This window comes from Strix aluco, chromosome 7 (genome assembly GCF_031877795.1).
Source record: "Strix aluco isolate bStrAlu1 chromosome 7, bStrAlu1.hap1, whole genome shotgun sequence".
In the NCBI taxonomy this organism is placed as follows: Eukaryota; Metazoa; Chordata; class Aves; order Strigiformes; family Strigidae; genus Strix; species Strix aluco.
The window spans coordinates 15,295,900-15,315,829 of NC_133937.1; the positions used below are offsets into that span (position 1 = coordinate 15,295,900).

At 38.3% G+C, this 19,930-nt stretch overlaps 1 protein-coding gene across 4 annotated transcripts in view; it reads left to right on the top strand.

Moving 5' to 3' along the window:
• The window catches only part of DLG5 (discs large MAGUK scaffold protein 5), a 109,550-nt gene that overhangs the window by 21,317 nt on the left and 68,303 nt on the right, over positions 1-19,930 (top strand). For all 4 annotated transcript variants that reach the window (XM_074830551.1, XM_074830553.1, XM_074830552.1 and 1 more), the window contains exon 2: positions 18,957-19,025. In XM_074830551.1, coding sequence (XP_074686652.1) covers positions 18,957-19,025 — 69 coding nt within the window. The remainder of the gene's footprint in view (positions 1-18,956; positions 19,026-19,930) is intronic.

Sequence of the window (19,930 nt, forward strand, 5' to 3'; positions counted from 1 at the left end):
TAGTATTTTAGTAGCGAGAACAGATTTCAGAATGAGCAAATTGCAATAAATTAACATGGTGCTAAGTTTTGAAAAGACGAATAGCTTTTCATACATGTCAACTTCTTATTCCACACAAAGAAAGAAGCCACTAAGGATGAAAATAAGAGTTAGGTGGTGCAAAGCAGTTGTCTTCTACTGGGACTGTGCCGAGATGGTGGTATGCCTCCTGTCATAAAGAGGTCTTCTGGCTGTTTTGAGGAAAAATAAGCAGAATGGGGATCACAGTTGCCTTTGTGTGAAGACTAAGATTTGAACAGTCAGCAGCTGCTCTTTCAGTCCACAGGCAAATGTCGGGACAGGGTCCTGGGACAGTGTGAAGAATGCTGGGCTTTACTGTGTGCTTTACTGACGTTGCACTTAAATTATGCGACTTGCATCTTATGGCGGAAATAAACTTTAGTTTTGCTATGTTTTAGATTATAGTGTTCATGGATTTGGTAAAAGGTGAAATGTTAGAATATACATTTGGTTTTTAGTCTAGTAAATGGCAGTTGGCACCCCCTCTGGTGGCACTGTTTGCTGTCTGAGCAGACACAGGAATATCAAGACAAATGAACATGGGTTCCAGCTGTAGCAAAGGTTTCTCCAGGTTCTCAATTTTGTTCCTTTCTCCAGCAGTCTAAAAGTACTCTCAAAGCTCTTCCTTATAAAATTTTTGCTATATCCATTCCTCTGTAGTATTTTTATTCGACACTAAGCACAATTTTCTAGGCCTGCCTTTTTAACAACCACAATAGTGCCGTATTGGTGCTTCTGTCTTGGTAGCAGAGCAGGTTTTATCATTCCAGTTTTCTTTTTTATGTGTGTATACAAGCCATGCTGACAGCTTTCCTTCCATTCACAGCTTAAACACAGAGGCAACAGGACTTTCTAAAGTTAAAGTTGAGGTTTGTTCTTTAGGACTTGTTTCATACATCTTCTTCCCCTTAAAACATGCTGTTAGAGCTTGAAAGTTGTTTGACTACACCTGTGGAAATCATATGGATGCTAAATTGCAATTGTAGGCTGTACTATCTAGGATTTTTTTGCTTTGAGGTTGCTGAAAGGTTTTTAGTTGAAAAAAGCCTATGTGCTAACATTAATTTTTGGTTTTTAAATCGGTGTTTTATTGTCTAGGTTTTACCTTAGTATGGAAAAGATATCACCCCTTTAGAGATTTATTGTGCCTTACATGGCTGTGATTTATTTTCTGGGTTTTTCTTGTCCTCTACCTGCTTCTTGTGGATATGTGAAGTTGAGAGCACTGTGTTTCAGGCTGGGCTGTCACAATGAGGTCAGTGGTCACAGTGGCAGGAGAGCTCTTGTGCTGTACCACAGTTCAGAGTGCACAGTCAAGACAACTTTGCCACTTATCCCTCCTACCCTCGTTCTTTTCACTAGTTTCATGACACTTGAGGCTATCTGTGCTTATACCTGCTAGTCACAGGGACAGAGGAGGTTCCTTCAAGTGCCCTGGAGGTTTGGCATAGGGAGCACAGCACTGAAGAATGTGATAGCATTGGTGTTGTTCCTCAATAGGTGAGCATTTCCTAGCACACCACAGGATTTTCTCCAGACCTGTTCCTGCTGTTAATTTAGCATACTGAATTGCAAATAGTCTACTCCCCATTTTTTTTTTTTTTTTTTTTAATCCTCTTCTTCCATGTCTGCATCGCTCACAACAATGCAGTGTTTTATGGATATTTCTGGTCTTTCAGAGCTTTACCATTGGAGAGCAGATCTGAGCCGCTGTGAGTGATACTACTGTGCTGGCAGTTTCTCAGAAAGCTTTCTGTTTCCCACTAATTTTGGGGAAAATGCCCAGTAATTTAACAATTCTTAAGGTTGATTTCTACTTTTTTTCATGTTGAATATTGCTGGCTAAAAATTCTGGCTGTCTAAAACCATCAGTTATCGATCTTCTTTATTTTCATTGTTTGTGGGAACAACAATAGATGTATAGTGTACAATGAATGGACATACTGTGTTCTAACAGAAATTTTCATCTTAAATTTTAAAAACAATAATAATGCTTTCAGTCATCACTAGATGCGATATTCTAAATGTAGGCTACTGCAGATGGCTTAAGATCTTGCAACTGTAGAGGTTTGGAATAGTGAAATAATAGGTTTTTGACAGTTTATAGTTTGGGGAAGGTAAGCCTAAGACTAATCTTACTTCTGTGTATCAGTAGGGACACTAATTTTTTTTTCATTATTTTTTAAGAAATTAATCCACCCACTCTTACTGTCCTGTGCTAAGACTTGCAACAGAAAAATTATGTTCCAAGTGACATCAGTTTAACTCATAATGGAAAAGATACCTTGGTGAATTGAATCAAATAAGCAATCCACCTGTCTTACTAATCATGTTAACAGTGTTGCCACTTGTTATCATGTAAGACTTCAATTTTTCCACTTTATGAACATACAATGTATAGATACAGTATTTGAAGAGAAAATAGAGAAAAGTGTGCAAGTGTTTTCCTTCCCTCATTTCTTGGAAAGTAGAAGATACAGGCATGGTCTCTAGTTTTGAAAACAGAATACTAGATTTCTGGGTAGGAAACAGGAATATTGATGAGATGATGGATGTTTTGAAAGATTATCATGTGTGTATTTAGAGCCAAGGGCCATGGCAGGGACTTTCTGGTCCTGTAAAAATTGGTCTGTTTGCTTTCGGAATGCAGCTTTTCTTTCTTTTCTCAAAAAATACTAATCATAAGAGCTCCCCCTCCCCACAGTGATGAAAATTCTTACCTTTTTCTTGCTAAGACAGACAAAACTTAAACAGTTAGAAAATGAAAGAAGTTGCCTTAATTTATAAGTTAATGCATAATAAGTTACAAGCAATGTCTTGGAAAGCAGATGAAAGAGGATGAAGAGCTAAGACTAGATCTGTTTCTACAGTGAGATATGAGGAGGAGATAGGAGCCACCCCCACTTAGGAGGGTTGAGAATAGTACAGGGCTAGCAGGTTCCTTGGGGCTCTGATTCCTACTAGTGGGGGAACATGAAGGAGCGTGGTTGCCTCTTTCCATTGTATTCCAGTGTCCTAATGGACCAAGAATAACTTTGCTGATGCCAGCATGGATTTCCTTATCCTGTTTCTACTAGTTCTACTAGTTGTTTTTCTTGCCTATCTGATGAGAGGGGAATGGTTCATAAGATCCACTGTACTTTTGAAAACACAAAGCAAATTCCAGTGCCTCTCTACATGTGCCAGTAAAACATGATGGCCCAGTTGTTTGATGTGCAGTCTTTCTGTTTGAATGTTTATCTTCAGCATTTCTTTGAAATATTAAGTCTTCTGTTCTCTTTAGCTGCTCATTATCACTGCTGCTTACTTGCTGGATGTTGCTTTTATTTGTATCTGCTGTTAATTTGTGTGGGTGATAAATGTGCAATTACATGTGTGTGTGGGAGAAATCATCCCAAGTTCAAATCTGCCAACATGTTGTTTCTGATGAATTCTGAACCTTGCTGGCCAGAGGGCATATACTTGCCATGCTGGCAGAAATCAGTGGGTGGGCATTTAATCTGTGCGAATATTCTCCCTTCTTATGGAGAGCTGAGGAACCAGGAAGATTACATTTTAAAAGCATGTGAGTCGTGACTAGAATCCTCTTGTCTTGAAAACAAGATGACGCTTATCTACTGTGTCCAAATATGAAGTGATTAATAGTAGTGGTTAGTATTTGCACTTTTAGGAATGCTTACAGGGGTTCAGCCTAAAAGTAGCGGGAAGAAGGTAAGTGCTGTAACCAGGTGGGACACTTTCTTTGTCTTGTTTAATAAAACATACTTCCCTAGTACAGGTTTCTAGTACAAGGATGTTGCTCACCTATCCAAAGGGCCACAGTAGCTCAGATACTCAAGGTTTCATTTTTCAAAACTTTCCTCATGGCTCCCCTTTCCATGTATCGATCGCTCCTGGGTGGCATCACGAAAAACACTCGAGGCTGTGCTTTTTCATGGGGAAACTGATGTTTTTAAAATGAAACAGGTTCCAGATCGTCTTGGATGCAGTTTGAGCTCACTTTTGAATTGTAAAGCCTCTCCTGTATGCCTGGGAGGATGCTTCTGCTGAATTTATCTTGGATAGTTGCAAAGACTGAACAATTAGCTCCTGTGTTTTATACTTGTGGAGCCGGTGGCCAGTCATCAGCTTCATTTTCTGGTGAAGTGGTTGGGTAGCACAGGGAGTTTGTCTAGACTGGACAGAGACATTAGCAACACTCCCTCAATTTACACTCTTCTTTCTCCTACTAGTAATACCTAATTAAATGTAGCGACTTTATTGTATTATTTATTATGTTATAGGACTCTGATGCTTTTACTTGTTTATAGTGCAGGGCACTGTGATAGGCAACTATTGTTAGGTGGGTGGAGAGAGTTTATGTGGGGCTTTGTTTGTTTCTTTTCCCAAGTGTTAATTTACATTTGTGCATTGAATCCATTCCCTCTGATTTGTCTAGGGAATGGAGAAAAGCATGCTTTATGATACTGAAAAATAAGGGAAGATGTCCCACCTCCAGAGTTGCACCTGTCAGGATACATCACTGGATACATACGGAGAACTTGCTAAAAAATAAGTGCTTTCTGGATTAAATCTCATTGTTTTATCCCATTGTTCTCCTACTGATGATAGTAGCATGTATGTTAATCCTCTGCTTCTAAACAGTGATCCATCTCAACCTGTGTTTATATGGTCATTTCCTAAGTACTTTTTCGGATTACGGACTAGTTAAATCTGGTCTTCATTGTAATGTGTTTCAAGCATTTGGTGGTTATTGGTGCAGTAGCATGCTAATTTACTTCAGTTTGGGTCTTTTGAGTTTTTGGGAGGGGAAGTCTTTTCTTATTCTATAGGAATTGCATGCTTTTGATTACGATTTAATCAGTGCTTAACTGTATGTCAGTGTTTCATACTGAAAGCAGTGTGTATGTGAGGAAAACAATGGATACAATGGATATCTCTCTTTTTCTTTCCTTCTTTCTTTGTTCTTTGTTTTTTTTTTTTTTTAAACCCACTGCTGTTCTCATGCTGTTTCTGTCCCCTGCACACCCTTGACCCCATTGCTGCTCTCATGGCTACTGTTGAAATGGGAAACAAAATGGAACACTTGATCCTGATGGCAGCCGCTGTCAGTGACACCATCTCCTTTAGGAACTTCCCCAGTATCTTCAGAACCTATTCAAGGAGGAAGATGTAAAGAAGGCAGGTTCACCAGAGGCTTAAAGTGGAGAAGAGGTGCCAAAGCCTGCTGTTAAAACTCCACAACAAAGCCTGTTTCAAGGCTGCCTATGGAGGCACAATTTTTACTGTTTCTTCTGTTGCTGATATGGGAACAGTAAAACGTGGATGTTTATATGGTTAAATAAAGAGCTTGCAAAGTGTTATGCAGTCTATCTGCTACTCCAGACCACCTGGAATGCTTATTTAAGGCACATCTGTGCTGGCACTGGTAGCTGAACTGTAACGTTAAAGCTGTCCTCACTGAACCTTCATGCTTGACAAGTGGTGCTGATGGGGAGACATCTTCCTCATCTGCTCCTCTACTCTGACAGATATAGTTGAGAGAAGTCTGAGAGGAAATCCCAGCTCTGACAGGCAGGTGACTTTCCAAGCGGGACAGGTCTTGACTCATTTATTGGCTTGGTCACCCCTCTTGGGTGGGAGGCCACTCTCTCCCCTCAGCAGCTCTGACTTGTGCTGTCCAATATGTCATGTTCTACTTCTTCAGTGTCGTAGTCTTGTTTTCTTTTGTATTCTCTCCTGTCACTGTCTCAGTGGACTAGGGCATTGTATCTGCATTTGGAGTAGCATGCTGGACATAAGTGCATTTGCTGATTTTTTAGCCTGTGTCTGTTCTGCAGACTCCAGGGCAGTCTGCTGCACTCCATTAAGCTCAGTGTGCACTGTCATGTAATGCTAATGCTACCGCTTCCTGGTAAGAGTGTGATTTCAGTCTTTTGTAGATACATCGTCAGTGCAGTAAGCTTTAAAACTTTTTCCAGAATTGATGGAGCCAATAGCATTTGGCTGCCTCTATTGCAGGCATTTTTTTTCTCCTTATAATTGATCTTATGGTGAATATTTGGCTTATGAAAATCTTCCCCTTACTAATGTCTGCCTGGTTGTCACTAGTGCCTCAAGTTCTTTGTATGCTTAATGCAGTTGCTTGCTTGGTAACCCAGACATATTGTCTTCAAAGGTCATAGCTAAGCCATTTTGAAGTCATTAACCACTCTGTGACTTGCTAGAGCCTGCAGCAGTTGCAGTTGCTTTCTCCCAAAATAATAATTGTGAAAAGACTAAAAGGCCCATCTGGCATGTTGATACCCTTGCTATGTAGGAAAAATCCTTTCTAGACTCTAAAATTGATTTAGTCTCCAAACAGGGCCTGTCTTCAAGGAATTACGTAAAAGATGAAGCCAGAAGGATCCCCTGAGTATCTATGTCTAAGCAAACAAACTCCTTCAGCACTGCAAAGTACCATGTGACCAGGCAAGGCTGCCTCATCCCTCTGTCAAGCCACAGCAGAGGCTTGAGGACACTGTCTCCTCCTTGCCCTGCCATGACCATGAGAGAAGGAAAAGTAGTAGCATTCATGCCCCGCAGAGGAAGCAACAAGGGAGAGAGAGAGGAATGTGTGCCATAATTGCTTCCAGACGAGTTCCTTTTTTACCAGCATTCTTTGCTTTAGCTCCCAGGTAGAGTGAGCAGTTGTATGCATGAGCACCCTGGTATGTGGAGGAAGATGGCTTTTTTGTTGTATGTAGTTACACGTGTTACTTTTGCCATTCGGAAACTTAAGCAACGTTTTCCTGTGTTACTCCCTGTGTGTGTGTCAGCAACAGGGCTGCTCATATACACTCTGGCAGTGCCAGTGCCAGCGGAGGAGGTTATCAGCCTGTTGCTGCCATTATCACAGCCGAAGGTTACTTCTGGTGAGGGATGAAATGTTCCTGTGGGTGGTGCAGCTGTAACCAGAAGAGGCATGAAGTTTACCCCTGGGGATTTCTGCAACAAATTATTTTTGTAAATAGTTCATAGGTAACAGACTCAGTACAGCAGAGCACTTAAGGACATATTTAATTGCGTTGTTTAAATGAGGGCGTAGGTGTGGTTTCTTTTTTATATCTGTGTGTTTGTCTGCAGTCTGTGGTTCAAATCTATTCTTAAATGATATTGTTACCTTCTCCACCCCCTCTTCTGAGGTCCTATCAGTGCTTGGCACTTCTAAAAGTTTTCTGGTTAAGCTATTACCTTTGTGAAAACTTGTACGTTTCTGGAAAGATCCTGTATAGATGCACACAGAGTATTTGCTCCAATTTGTCCGGTTTTAGAGAGGGGTCTCACTCACTTTGCCATGGATTCAACATTTTTTTTTGTCTGCAGCACTTTCAGTGTGCTAGTAGCATTCACCAGTTCTGATGACTTTCCTGTAACTGCAAATGTACTGAAGAGGACTTAGGCCTGAAGTCTGTAGGTAACAGGGAGCTACATCTCTCTTACTGAACAGAATCTTGGACTCTGTGCCTACGGAATAAATACATATATATTTAATATGGAATTACTGCTGGCAGCAGGATTTCCTGTTCTACAGTACTCAGAGAGTTTTATTCTTCCTTACTTTTGCTTTCCTAAATGAAGTAGAGTGGTGGGGCAAAAAATAAACTTGCCAAGGAGACAAGAAATCTTCAAATAAATGATTTAGCTTACATATGTCTTTTCTATTATCATTTCAAGTAACAATCACTGTAAATAGAAAGATAGCAGCTTGGATACAAGCCGTCTTCTGTATGAAAGTGCATGTAGTTTTTTCCATTGTAACAACACAGCAAAGCTGCATTTAAAGCCCGTCTCTGGCCTGCCTTAATCAAACCATCTTGGGATGTTTTTTTCCGCTGTTTTTCCTGAAGGGGGGATACTTTAGAGACTGAGTTTTGAAGCATGCTACAAAGAGCAGTATAAGGAGAGTACATTTTTTAGGGCTTAGTTGGGGACTATGCATCAACTTTAAAGGTTGAAAGGAGGTTACTTGAGCATTATGCCAGGTTTCATACCAAGTAACGTGAATCACTTTTTCTAGAGATACCTGGTTTGAAAAAGGCAAATCTCATAATGCTTTGAATTTCAAAGGAGGTGTGTCAAGTATTGACTCCCACATAGTCTGAGTTTGGATGATTGTATCTCTTGCAATCCTTACGAGCAGTAGATATGAGCTGGTTTGTAAGTTGCAGAAAAATGGGGCTCATAAGTTTTCCTAATTAATTATGATTTATAGCATTTAATATGGAGAACAGCATATGAGGACATATTATGTAACCATAACTTCTTCAATCAGTTGCTGGCTTAGTTCTTGAACAGTAACAGGGGCTGCTTTTTGAGAAGAGCGGTCCAACTATGTTCTATTTCTTGTTAGAAAAAGAAGTTTGGTCCTTGTCAATACGCTAGGGCTGTAGAAATCAGAAGTATATTCAGACAAGAGAGCTTTATGAGATTAAATTGTACATGGGTGAGTTTAGATAAGGTAGATAGTATGGCGAGAGGGGAAAAAGCCTTTGGACTTTGGTATGTTACTCCTCTGCTTGGTATCACAAAGGACTAGCCTAAACGTGGCCTTTTTTTTTTTTTTTTTCCTGAGCTGTAAATAGCACAACCCGTTGGTGTGATTGTGGTTATGTTTGTGTTGAGGTTGCTTTCTTCCTTGTGTGCCTAACTCTCCTGCTGTGTAGGAGTAAGCTAGAACTGTTAAACCCCTTTGTCCTTGTTTAAAAGTCACTGTGGAGTAGGAAAGCTATGTGGCCTTAACTGTACCATTAGCACTGAAGCAGATTGGGTCTTATATTTAAAATACATTTATGGATGGGTCTAGGTACATGTGTGTTCTTCATGACTTGTGCTAAAAACAGTTTGAGCCATAATGCTTGTTTGTTATGGACGAAGTTTGAATTGCTAGAAAAAAGCTCAGGTTAGGCATGTGATGGACACTCTCATCACCTGCAGTTCCAGGCATGCCCTCAGCTGCTTCTGCAGAAGAAATACCCAGTTGCAAGATACAGTAAGTTAATGAAAGGACTGGATGCATTAAGAGGCTAATTGTGAGGAATTAATGCTTGCTTTCCTTGTTACCTGGTAGATCTCTAGTCTTTTGAATGTCAGTTTTTAAATACCTGTAGTTGCTCTTTTCTTTGTTCTTCCATGTAGGTTTCTTTATGACATGGCCTCTTTATAAACATGATGAGGTAGTTACTTTGATGTGATTCCAAAATTTAAATTAAAATTTAAATATAGCATTTAGTTGTAGAGTTAATAATGCTATTTTTTAAATTTTATTTGCCATTCATGTTACCTGACTGTACAGTTATTTGACGAAATAATATGCTACAAAGCTCTGTGTATAGCTGTGCAAACTAAAGGAAGTTTGAATTTCTTAATTGTCATCATTGCAAAATTAGTAATGCAAGTGTTGCTGATTGAGAATGCATTTGTAGGGATCTAGTAGTTACCACCTTCATCCCACAACAGTTTCTTGCTTCTGACTGCATTGCGTGTGGGTATTTTCTGAATATAATTTCCTTTCGCTTAAATCTTCTAGGGCCAGTTGCATATGTCAGATGTTGTCATCCTTCAGAAATCTGAGTCAGGTTACTTGCAAAGCTTATGGAATATAGCTTGATGTAAAGAATTGCCTCCAGATATGGAAATAGTGACCTTTCTGTGGAAGGAGTGCTGCATAACAAAATGGACAACCAACAAATCTTTCTTCAGACATTAAGAACTGGTTACTGTGCTAGGAAAAATAGATGTGAATATATTATTATCTGGGGTTAAAAGAAGCTAGCAAGGAGATTTGAATGTATTCAGGAGTACTATTTCTGTTAAAGCATAATGAAAGAGAAGGATATTTTAAGAGGTGTCTGTTCCTAGCCCAAACAATGATGTGACTGGGTGCATCATCAGTCTATCCCTTTTTCCTTCAGAATAAAAATGGATGTATAATATTTTCTCTTTTTTTAAGAATTGTCCCTCAACTCTCAGTTTGGTGGTGTTCTTAAAAATTTTGTACCCCAGCATTAAAGGGGGTTGGGATGGACTTTTCTGGATGACTGGTCATATTTCACAATTCAACCTTTTTTTCCAGTTGTAATGAGCAATACCACCCTTCAGTTACGGCCTAGGAGTAGTCCAGATCGTCTCTGCTTCTTTAGTGTTGGCGTCTGGAGCTGCCCAGTTAGTTCTTCACGTACCATGCATTTACAGCCCAGAAGAGCTCAAGCAGTCAGTATCAGCTTCAGCAGGTTTGAAGTGTGAATTCCTGTGGATAGAGACCATTCATAGCAAGAACAATATACTTGGACAATTCCTTAACTTCTTTGCCAAGATGCCTTAACTTCTTATCTGCTCTATACTTGGCAATAAAACTTAAAAAATGGACCAGAAGGACTGAGTAGTGGCATCAAGAATGACATTTTCTAAATATCTGCAGGTGAAAATCAATCATTAGATACAGAGCAGATGAGAAACTTTTTAGAAATAGATGAGTCTGAGTTACCACAATGTATTTGGACAGTGTTGAGGAATAGGCAGCTGGGACCAAATGGGACCAGGTTAGGTGTAAGGGTAGGCAGAATTGGGATGTGCTTTGAGCACTGACATAGAGAACAAAAAAGTGAATTTTGCAGATGCTGCCTGGGTGAGGTAGATGGGTGATATGCCTATGTGCTTTAACTGCCATGTGTGTACAGGACGATGAACCTGTAGCTGCTCCCTGTTGAACATGGCATCTTGTCAATGGTTGTAGGGACAAAGAGCACTGTTATCAAGATTATGTGGGTCCATGAAGGCCTGCTGCTTTCTGGTGACTGCCATCACTGCACTGCCCAGCTGAAGAAGCCTTGGGCCCTTCAGCAATACCTGGAATATCCAGCGAAGAGTCAGAATGCCATTTTGCTGGATGCTGTGCGGATGGAGTAGTGAAGGAGCATGTGCTTGCCAAGTGGATTTAGGCCCCAGGTTATCCAATTTACTTTCCTAGAGGGAAAGGGATTGGTGAACATCCTCTACCACATTTTAGTCATCTGGGAGGTTTAATGAAAACTTACGTCTCTCTGCCTAATAAACAAAATTAATTGTATGCTCTTATTAGTAAGTAATCTAGATTAAGAAGATAACTTTAAGAGAAACAGAGTTTGAGATTGCAAGAAGTTTGTTAAAAAAGTAAAATGCTATTGTGTTTTCTCTTTTTTTTTTTTCTTTTCTTTGGCTTATCATACATAATCCAAACAAATGTAATGTTCCTGATGGCTAGAAGGGAGAAAAAAAGAATGGATAAACTGGGTTTTTTACCAGTGGAATGGAGATGGGGTTTCCCAGAATAGGTTAACTGACATTGTTAAAGGAGCTATGTTAAAAATAATTCATAAAAAAATTCACAAAAAAATTTTTGTATTTGATAAGGTAGTCAGCTCTAATACCACATCACATTGGTAGAACGGAAGACAGCACTGCTGCATTGGGAATAATGCAAGGACTGCCTCTATAATCCACGTGAGCTTAAACACGTGACTATTTGTTTCACCTACCTGCACTGCAGTTTTACTAAGACTTGACTTGACAGCCTTTTTCCTATCTGTACTAAATGCTGAGGCTAAAGAATCTGGAGCCATTTATTCTTTTCTCTGCCTTTTGAGTGTCAGCCTGCAAAAATATGCATCTCTCTCATAAGAAAGATGGCAGTGAAGGCAATGCGTGCAGCTCTACAAACTAAAAGTTGTTCTTTTGCCACAATCTCAGTAATGTAAGTTTGCATGCTGATATTTTCATGGTAGCTAGGTATGTTGCTGTTAGCCTTAAAATAACTTTTGAAAACTCATCACCATTTCACTGCACTACCTAATGGAAATTCAGGGCTCTAAGAGCATGGTCATTTTCTGTTGCAGTTATCAGCTGAAATGGAGCGTTGGAGACATACAACTTGTCAAGACAAAATGCACTCACTAAAGTAGAGTTAAAAGCCATCCCAGACAAAAAGCAAGAATACAAAGGTTAAAGTGGTTGTTTCTGGTCAAGAACCTGAACTGCTGCAGGACTTCTTGAATAAGTAATAGCAGCAGCAATTATGATTGTATCTTTGGTCCTACTGCTCCAGCAGATATATTTAGTCACTTCTGATGTGGTTTCACAGACTTCAAGAGATTGAATTAATCATTTTATAAATTGCAAAGAAAAAAATGAAAGACTGGAAGATAGCAAGGGGCATTATTTCTAGCTGACCTGATATACTAGGGTGTGGTTTTGTTTGGTTTTTAAGTAGTCAAAAGCTTTTGTACCTTTTAGCTTCCAATTACCAGTTGGTAATAGCTGCTATCCTGCTACTAAAGCTTCATGGTAATTTGGCTCTTAAAAAGTTGCTGCTGTCCTGTCTCTTTAAGGCATTTTAGAGCATCATGTCCATGGCAAAATAGCTTGAATGCTGAAGCACCATTATCATGTGTGTTTTGTGAATCAAGCTATGTAAATTCAGATCTAAAAATTTTTAGTCTTTGCTGTGCTTCTTTGTGTGAAAAGAGGATGATTTGACCGAATTCTCAGAATGCAGTAAACAAGAACAAATAACGCTAATAACCTATGTGGACAGCAGCAAGTTTATCCTAATGATAAAGGGGTAATGTAGAAAAATGAGCTACCTTGTTTTCTTCTCTCTTGCCCTTTCCTCTTATCTTTCTTATTGCCAGTTTTCTGCTCTTTTTATTGAAGGCACCAACGTCTTCTTCCTTTCATAATTCACATTGTAGTATGATGCATAATAGTCCAGTGATTTAGATTTCTCTTAAAGATACGTTGTAAATTCTTTTCAGTATAACTCACTGTATTGCTTCCTGGCTAAAGAAAAAAATATCTATATCAATGAGTGTACATGTTTCTAGAGAGGGTACACTTAGGAATACATATTTAGAAATATTGATCCATGGGTTTATTCTGCTGTGAAGTGTTTTAAACAGATGTTGCTAAGAAAATAGAAATTTTAAAGATATTAAGGTCTAGTGTTGCTTTTAACAGCTGAAGATCAATTGCTGTGCTTGACTGTATGACAGACAACTAGTAATTTAAGCATCTGATCTCAGGGCTTCTTTACTGATGTCTCTGCCTGCCCTCCAGCAGGTTACTTAACTTTTCTGAATCTGAACCTACACAGAAATTGTCATATTAAATCAGAATCAGCCTGACTTTTTATTCTGTCACCAGTGCTGGTTTCTACTAAATGATTCAGAGAAAGGTGCCAAAGTCCTTGTTCTTGTGTGTTCTGTCCTTAACAAGAGCTTTAATTGCTTAGAATTGAAAGATGGCTTAAGCATTAATGTATCTTATCTTTTCCAAAACCACACTTTAATATTAATATCTTAATATTTCATGAATAGGTTGTTGTAAAATGCTTTCTCCATTGTAAAAGGAAAATCAACTTACTGACCTTCACTGTCTCTGTGAAGCTGTTATAGACTGAGACATTTGGGAAATAAAAATTATAAATTTTTAGGTGCTTGATTATTTTAAAAATACTTTAATGTTAATTTAGTTTTCATGCTGTCCTAAAAATAAGAGGATTTTATGCTGCAGGGCACAGTACTAAGGAACTGCAAGTGTGCAGAATAAGTAGTAAAGTCATGTTTAAAAGCAGATGGGGAAGAGACAGCAAGCTTCTGCTGGTATGGCTACTACTGTTTTACCGTTACTGCTAAGTTTGTACCTTTGTTCTTGGAGTTACTTATATCCTTAAAGGTAAATGACTGTGAAACATCTGAAATAAATATGGCATGGGTGGAAGCAAATACCCACTTGAAGGTTTTGTGTGAGGTCAGAATTTAACATCTGAACACCACACAACTAGCAAGGAATGACTGTGTCTTATGTTTTCTGACAAACCTGACTGCATAGGCTGCCAAGAAGAGGATAGCTTCAGAGATAGAGCATGACAGATCCATGTGATCTTAGGCTGCTTGAGCAATTTTGTTATAAAGGCAATGGGAACAGTGTAATCTGGGTAATTTCCAGTTTAAATAAAACTTTTTTGCTCCCCCACAGAAAGTAGGAGCGCTGCCAAAGTGAGTTTGGTTTGGTGCACAGAGATGTGGATAAACAAATGTTTGTCACGCTGCCCTCTCATCCGGTGTGTTGGATCTCCATCAGAAAAATCATTTGCTGACAAGAAGTTGAATCAGCTGGCAGTCACTGCACTGGGAAGGGAGGGGGAGAAAGAGCAGAGTTTAATTAACAATCGACATTTGCAGCAGGGGAGCATGGAGAGTTGTTTAATGTCATCCTTAAAAGCAGAGGTGTAGAAAAAGAAATTTGTGCAGGCAAAGTGCTCCTTCTAGGCTCAGGTCTGCAATGAGCTAAGTGTTTCTAGTTAGGAAACATGCTCAATTTAGGTGTCAGCCATACTGCAGATCGTAATGCAATCCTTAAAGATTGGTGATGTGCCAAGAGCTGTGCCCCTAAGACCAGAGCACTCCCCATCTTGTGGGATGAAACATCTAACGCTCCTTGAATTAAACCCTGGTTCTTCACAGACTGAAACAGATTCAGTATACCTGCCTCTCTGGTCCTGAGCTGAAGGTGTTTATCTGAGGGAGTAACTCTTCTTATTCCTACATAGTAATTTAGTTAATATAGCAAATTTTGGAAGATGAAATAGTCTTCTTTCAGTTGAATTATAGATAAAATTTTGTAAATATTTATTTGTTCAAAATATATATTTTACTCTCAAATAAATTAATTGAAAGTGTATGTGCAGTGAATTTTGGAAAGCTGAGTCCTTGTATCTTTCTTTGCCACTACAGTCCCCTTGAATACACTATGCTTCAGAGCCATGAGCAGAGCCTGTGTGTGTACATGTGTTTGTATGAAGGAGGATGAGGAGGTTCTATGCAGCTGTGGCAATCCTGATATTCAACTTATCTCCAAATAATGAAGTTGGAACACAGTGTGTTTTTCTCGGAAGTCGTTCAATAATTCAGCATTTAATCCTAGAAGATATTTTACTTGATCCTTTGTGCTGCTTTCTTACAGAATGTACCAAATGCAAGCTTGTTTTGGAGGTTTTACTTGGAGATCAGCTGGCGTGTCTTTTTTAGTCTCTCCTTGAAGTACAGGTGATGCCTAGTGTTATGTGGTTTTTCACAAGTCCAACTTCAGAAAGACAGAGGAGAGAAAGGCTCTGTTTTAATTTTGTGCTAATAATTTAATTCCATCAGTCTAGATTTGGCGTTGCTGATGAGGAAATTGCTTGGTTAGACAGTTGGTGTCTTAAGACATAACTCTTCTTTTTTTTTTTCTCCCCTCCACCATCATTTTCTGTCTTAACAAAACAGAAAATAAGGAAAATAGATATCACTGTTTCTGTGTGGACATTGTGTGAAAGATGGAGGCAAACTAGAATCCAGTTCCTCAGCTGTCCCTGGAGGTGGCTTCCACAGTTAAGCAACTAGTTCCTTTCCTCAATATGTGAGTTTTAAAAGTGGTCTTCCTGTCATCTGACTAATAAAGACAGTAACAGCTTAAGGAAATTTGACTTGCACTAATCGTTGAAAATAGGAGGAAATGGGATTCTTAAGATTCTCAAGTATATACTGTTGCAGTTTCTAAATCCCTGTGCTCTGCCAAAGCTGTTTAATACAGCCAGGAACTGATTCAAAGTTTAAATCTCAATGAGCAAAAAAGAAATGCTTGAAAAGCAAGTCTGCCATGCAGACAGGATGCCTGTGCTCCTTTTCCTCTCTGTACAAACGTGTATCTGTAAAAGACAGGTCACACTTTTTTTTTTTTCTTTCAAATTAAGTATGAGTAGTATCTACTGTGTTTCTCGTAATCCTGTCTTTTCAAGTTGTAATTTTGAACTTAAAGAATACGTCAGCAATTGTTATGAGTCAGTGAACTGAAATCAAATATAGCAAGTTTTTGTACCAGGGGACTTTGGTATGTGAGGTGAATACTAGTGGAAAAATATGCAAGACATATATTTGGAAAAGTGTGGTGAAAGGCATGTAAACCCCTAGGTGTGAAGCACTTTCAACATTAACCTGAAAAAGTGGTCATGGCGTCTTGTTGGGTTTGTGTTCTGATCTTATTTTTCGTGCAATTTGACAAGATGGACAGTCAGAAAGTTTTAAGAATTTGAAATAAAGTGGAAAATTGCTTGGGGGGGGGTGGTGGTTTTGCAATAAATTTCTTAAAATGCCATGGTTGTATAGCTCATGAATAAACAGGGTGTTAGAGTACCTTTGGTTGTAGAAACTAGATTCTGCCTTTTGCCTTGACTTTTTGCCTGTATCTGAATTCCTGTTGGGTGATTTTGAGGGTTTTCATTTGTGTGAGGAGACATCCTATAGAATGGGGAAACGCTGTCTTGGAGCATTCTCCGGTAATACTGAGGTATTGCTAGTTTGATCAAGCAGAGTACGTCAAGTACAATGCTACTTTAGCCTGAATTGAATATATGGATGTGAATATATCAGTCCAGTACCTGAAGAGGAATTTTAATATTGTGAAAGCTATGTAGAGTCTTCTGGTTATTGTTTCTGATGGTTATGAATACTGCTTCTGATGACAGACATGGCATGTGTTACAGATAATGGTCTCATGTCCTGTGTAGTTTGAAAACAAACCAAAACCAAACATACCCACAGCCTTGGAAGCCAAACAAATGCTACTAGATTTTTCTCTTTTTTTTCATTTTTATTTTCATTAGAAGTGAAGAATTATGAATGAGTCAGATGATTTCCTCCCCTCTTCACAGTTGTACATTTTCTTGTGATAACATGCTCTGCATGCTGAATCTTGCATTTACAAATCTGATCTAATGTTTTACAAACATTGCTGGGGAGAGTCATATGTCTCCATAGATGAAGTCAGCTTCACAAAAGTTTTCTATCTATTCCAGGGAGCATAATCTAACTCATCTTGAGTCCTGGCTCTGGCTTTTAGGACAGGAAAAGAAGGCAGAGAGGATCAGTGCTTCCTGAAGATAAATAAAAGCAAGATAACCAAGATGATGAGAGTTTGAGTCTTTTCTTACTCCACTCTTAAAAAGAAGTCAACTCAGCTAACAATCAGTAAAAGTTTGCTTAGGTATGAGACTCCTATGTAATCTGTTAGAGGAACTGGGCAATTTTGCCTTAAATTGCCAAGTATAGTGAAGTGTCACTTCGTGGCACAAGATTCTGTTGTGTTTGAGTCCATGCAGTTTTGATACAATCTCAGTACACATTGTCTAACATAAAGATGTCCTACTTTATTTAATATATTGATCTGCTTTTTTCAGTTTCCCTTACGATTCTAATTCTCCTAGTCCAGTCTACAAGAAATACTGCAAATCATGAGTTTAGACTATGCAAAGAGTTTGATTTTATTTAATGCAGACATTATTTTGCTTTTATTAAGCGTTAATGAAATAGGAACACAACTTAAATTGTTATTTGAAAATGTATGAAATGGAAGCAAAAATGTGCAGATTCTTTTTTTCTGAAGCCAGTGTGTCAGTGACATGCTTGTCATATGTTTTATTTAAAAATTAGAACAAAAAACCCAACTTGTATGCCATACGATAAACTAGAATTACTTGTAACCAATATATTTTCATCATTTTTCACAGGGATTTGTCAGCTTAAACAGTCTGCTTCAAGATTCCATTCCTTTTCTGGTACTTATTTTCTGCAATGTCTGCTAGTAAAACTGGAGGATTTGCTTGGAGGGAGTTGTCCTTACATTCAAATACTTGTTTAAGTTTGCTTTTGCCTAGATATCACTCCTTTTATCAAATGTAGGAGCCTCATTTTTTTGTCAAGATAAATAAACACACCCCATTGAAGTTGGGTCTGTGTCACTTCTACTAGCTGAAGATAGGGCGCTAAGTGTGTTTGCTTTTTTTATTCACTTTTCTTTTTATTGCTGGTGTTTAATAAACTCATTTTATCACATTTTGTCTTTCCTTCAGTTAACACCATGGTGATTACAGATGTCATGTCTTTTCCTAGTAAGAAGCATAGGAGATGAGCAAAAACTAGGACTTTCTTCTTATTTTCAAGCCTGTCCTTTCTTTAATCTATTTCAAAGGTAGATCCATGCTTTTAATATCACACTGCTTCTCAGTTGTTATTTCTTAATTTCAAAGAGACTGGAAGAAACAAATACTGAAACAAAAGAAGGTGGACTATAGGAAAGGCAGCTCCTGAAATTATTGAAACTGTCTTGGAGCTTGGCTGCTGTGAAGACAGGTTTCACATTCTGACTGGTGCTGAAAATGGAACAGATTTCAAATTGCTTTTGCACATAATCACTCCCTGTCTTTACTGCGGTATGCTTATTCTGTTTGTGAGAGATGGTGGAGCTGTTTAGTTTGTAAGGTTTTGAAGTAGGACCTGTTTTTCTAGTTCTTCTGGTAAGTAAAATCTAGCATACTTCTAAAATAACTAAAATAAAAGGTGCCTCTGTCTATTGATCTATTATACATGAAGAAATTTACTGTCAGCAGTAATAGCAGGTAGCTCTGTAGGCCCTTGCTTTTAAGGTCGGATACAGAAGTTTGCAAATGGATGCAAGCAAAATTTATTTACTAATGAAATTAAATTTCTAAGTCTGAAGAAAGTTTGAGGATGAGCATACAAATCAGTTACACAATGAAATAGGAGCTGTATTAGTTCAATATTTTGCTGAACTCATTTTGACCATTTCATCCAAAATGATTTTCTGCTTGGTGCACAGTGCAATGTTAATTTACAAATTATACTTTTCCTATTAGATTCTTATGTGTTAGTGACGTGTTTTCTCTAATTTAGCGTGTCTGACATCTACAGTATCAAGAAAATGAATGGCTAGCTTGGTTTGGGAAAAGAAAAAAAGTAATACGGTCTTTATTTTTCTAATTTTAGGGTCTACTTACAGTGTGCTGTCCATAATGCCTTCTGATTCTGAAAGCAGCAGTTCTCTGAGTAGCATTGGTGAGTAAAGTATTTATCTAGCAGCTTGATGAGTATGTCTTTTGGGAGCTGGAAGAACAAGTTTTTAAGGTTGCCTATGGGAAGGGTAGAGGAATTCCAGTCATAAAATCAAAGAAGTTGAACTATAAGTTTTAATCATGCTTCTTCACCAGGAAAAAGTATGCCCATTTTGTGTAGTGCAAGTTTCATGGCTGTATGTAGTTGTTGCCAATAAAATTGGTTACATTTGCATACATTAAATGAGGTAACTACACTTTGATTTACTTAGCAAAATGATGTAAAAATGGCAGCATTAGGCTCATACAAGTCTATGCATATAAAAATATATAAGCATGCGTATATGTGTATGTATGTATTTATGTATGTGAAAATTGTAGTTGGGAGTCAAAAACATTGTAGAAATATATTATTAGCCAAGGTCATAGCCTTTTAAACTTTTGGAAGTGGCTGCAAACTTTAACCCTTTTTTCTCCTGCATGCAATGGATTGCTTCATTTTCTGTTTTTCAAGTCTCTGAGGAAAAACAAAATATTCAAAAAAAATTAGAGGTATAAGAATTGTGAGCAAAACACCTCTAACAACAAGGTGATCTTGGAATAACTGTTAGCTGTCAGTTTTCCTCTTCTTTACTTAATACAAGTAACTTCTATTGTGAAATCTGTGTAAAAGTCATTTGCCTTGGATAGGGAACATAGGCTCTTGCATATTTAAAGTTCCAGTGTTATGTCAGGCATCTGTAGACTTCCGTGACAGCACCAGGCAAGTCAGTTGTCTGTTTAAGGATGTGGGTAGACATCTGTTGCAGTCATTGAGTTGAACTTTTAACTTCAGCATGCAGGAACAAGATTTTAGGGTTGACTGAACTATTTGCTGAAAATATGGGAAGATGTGACATGTTAGTTTGA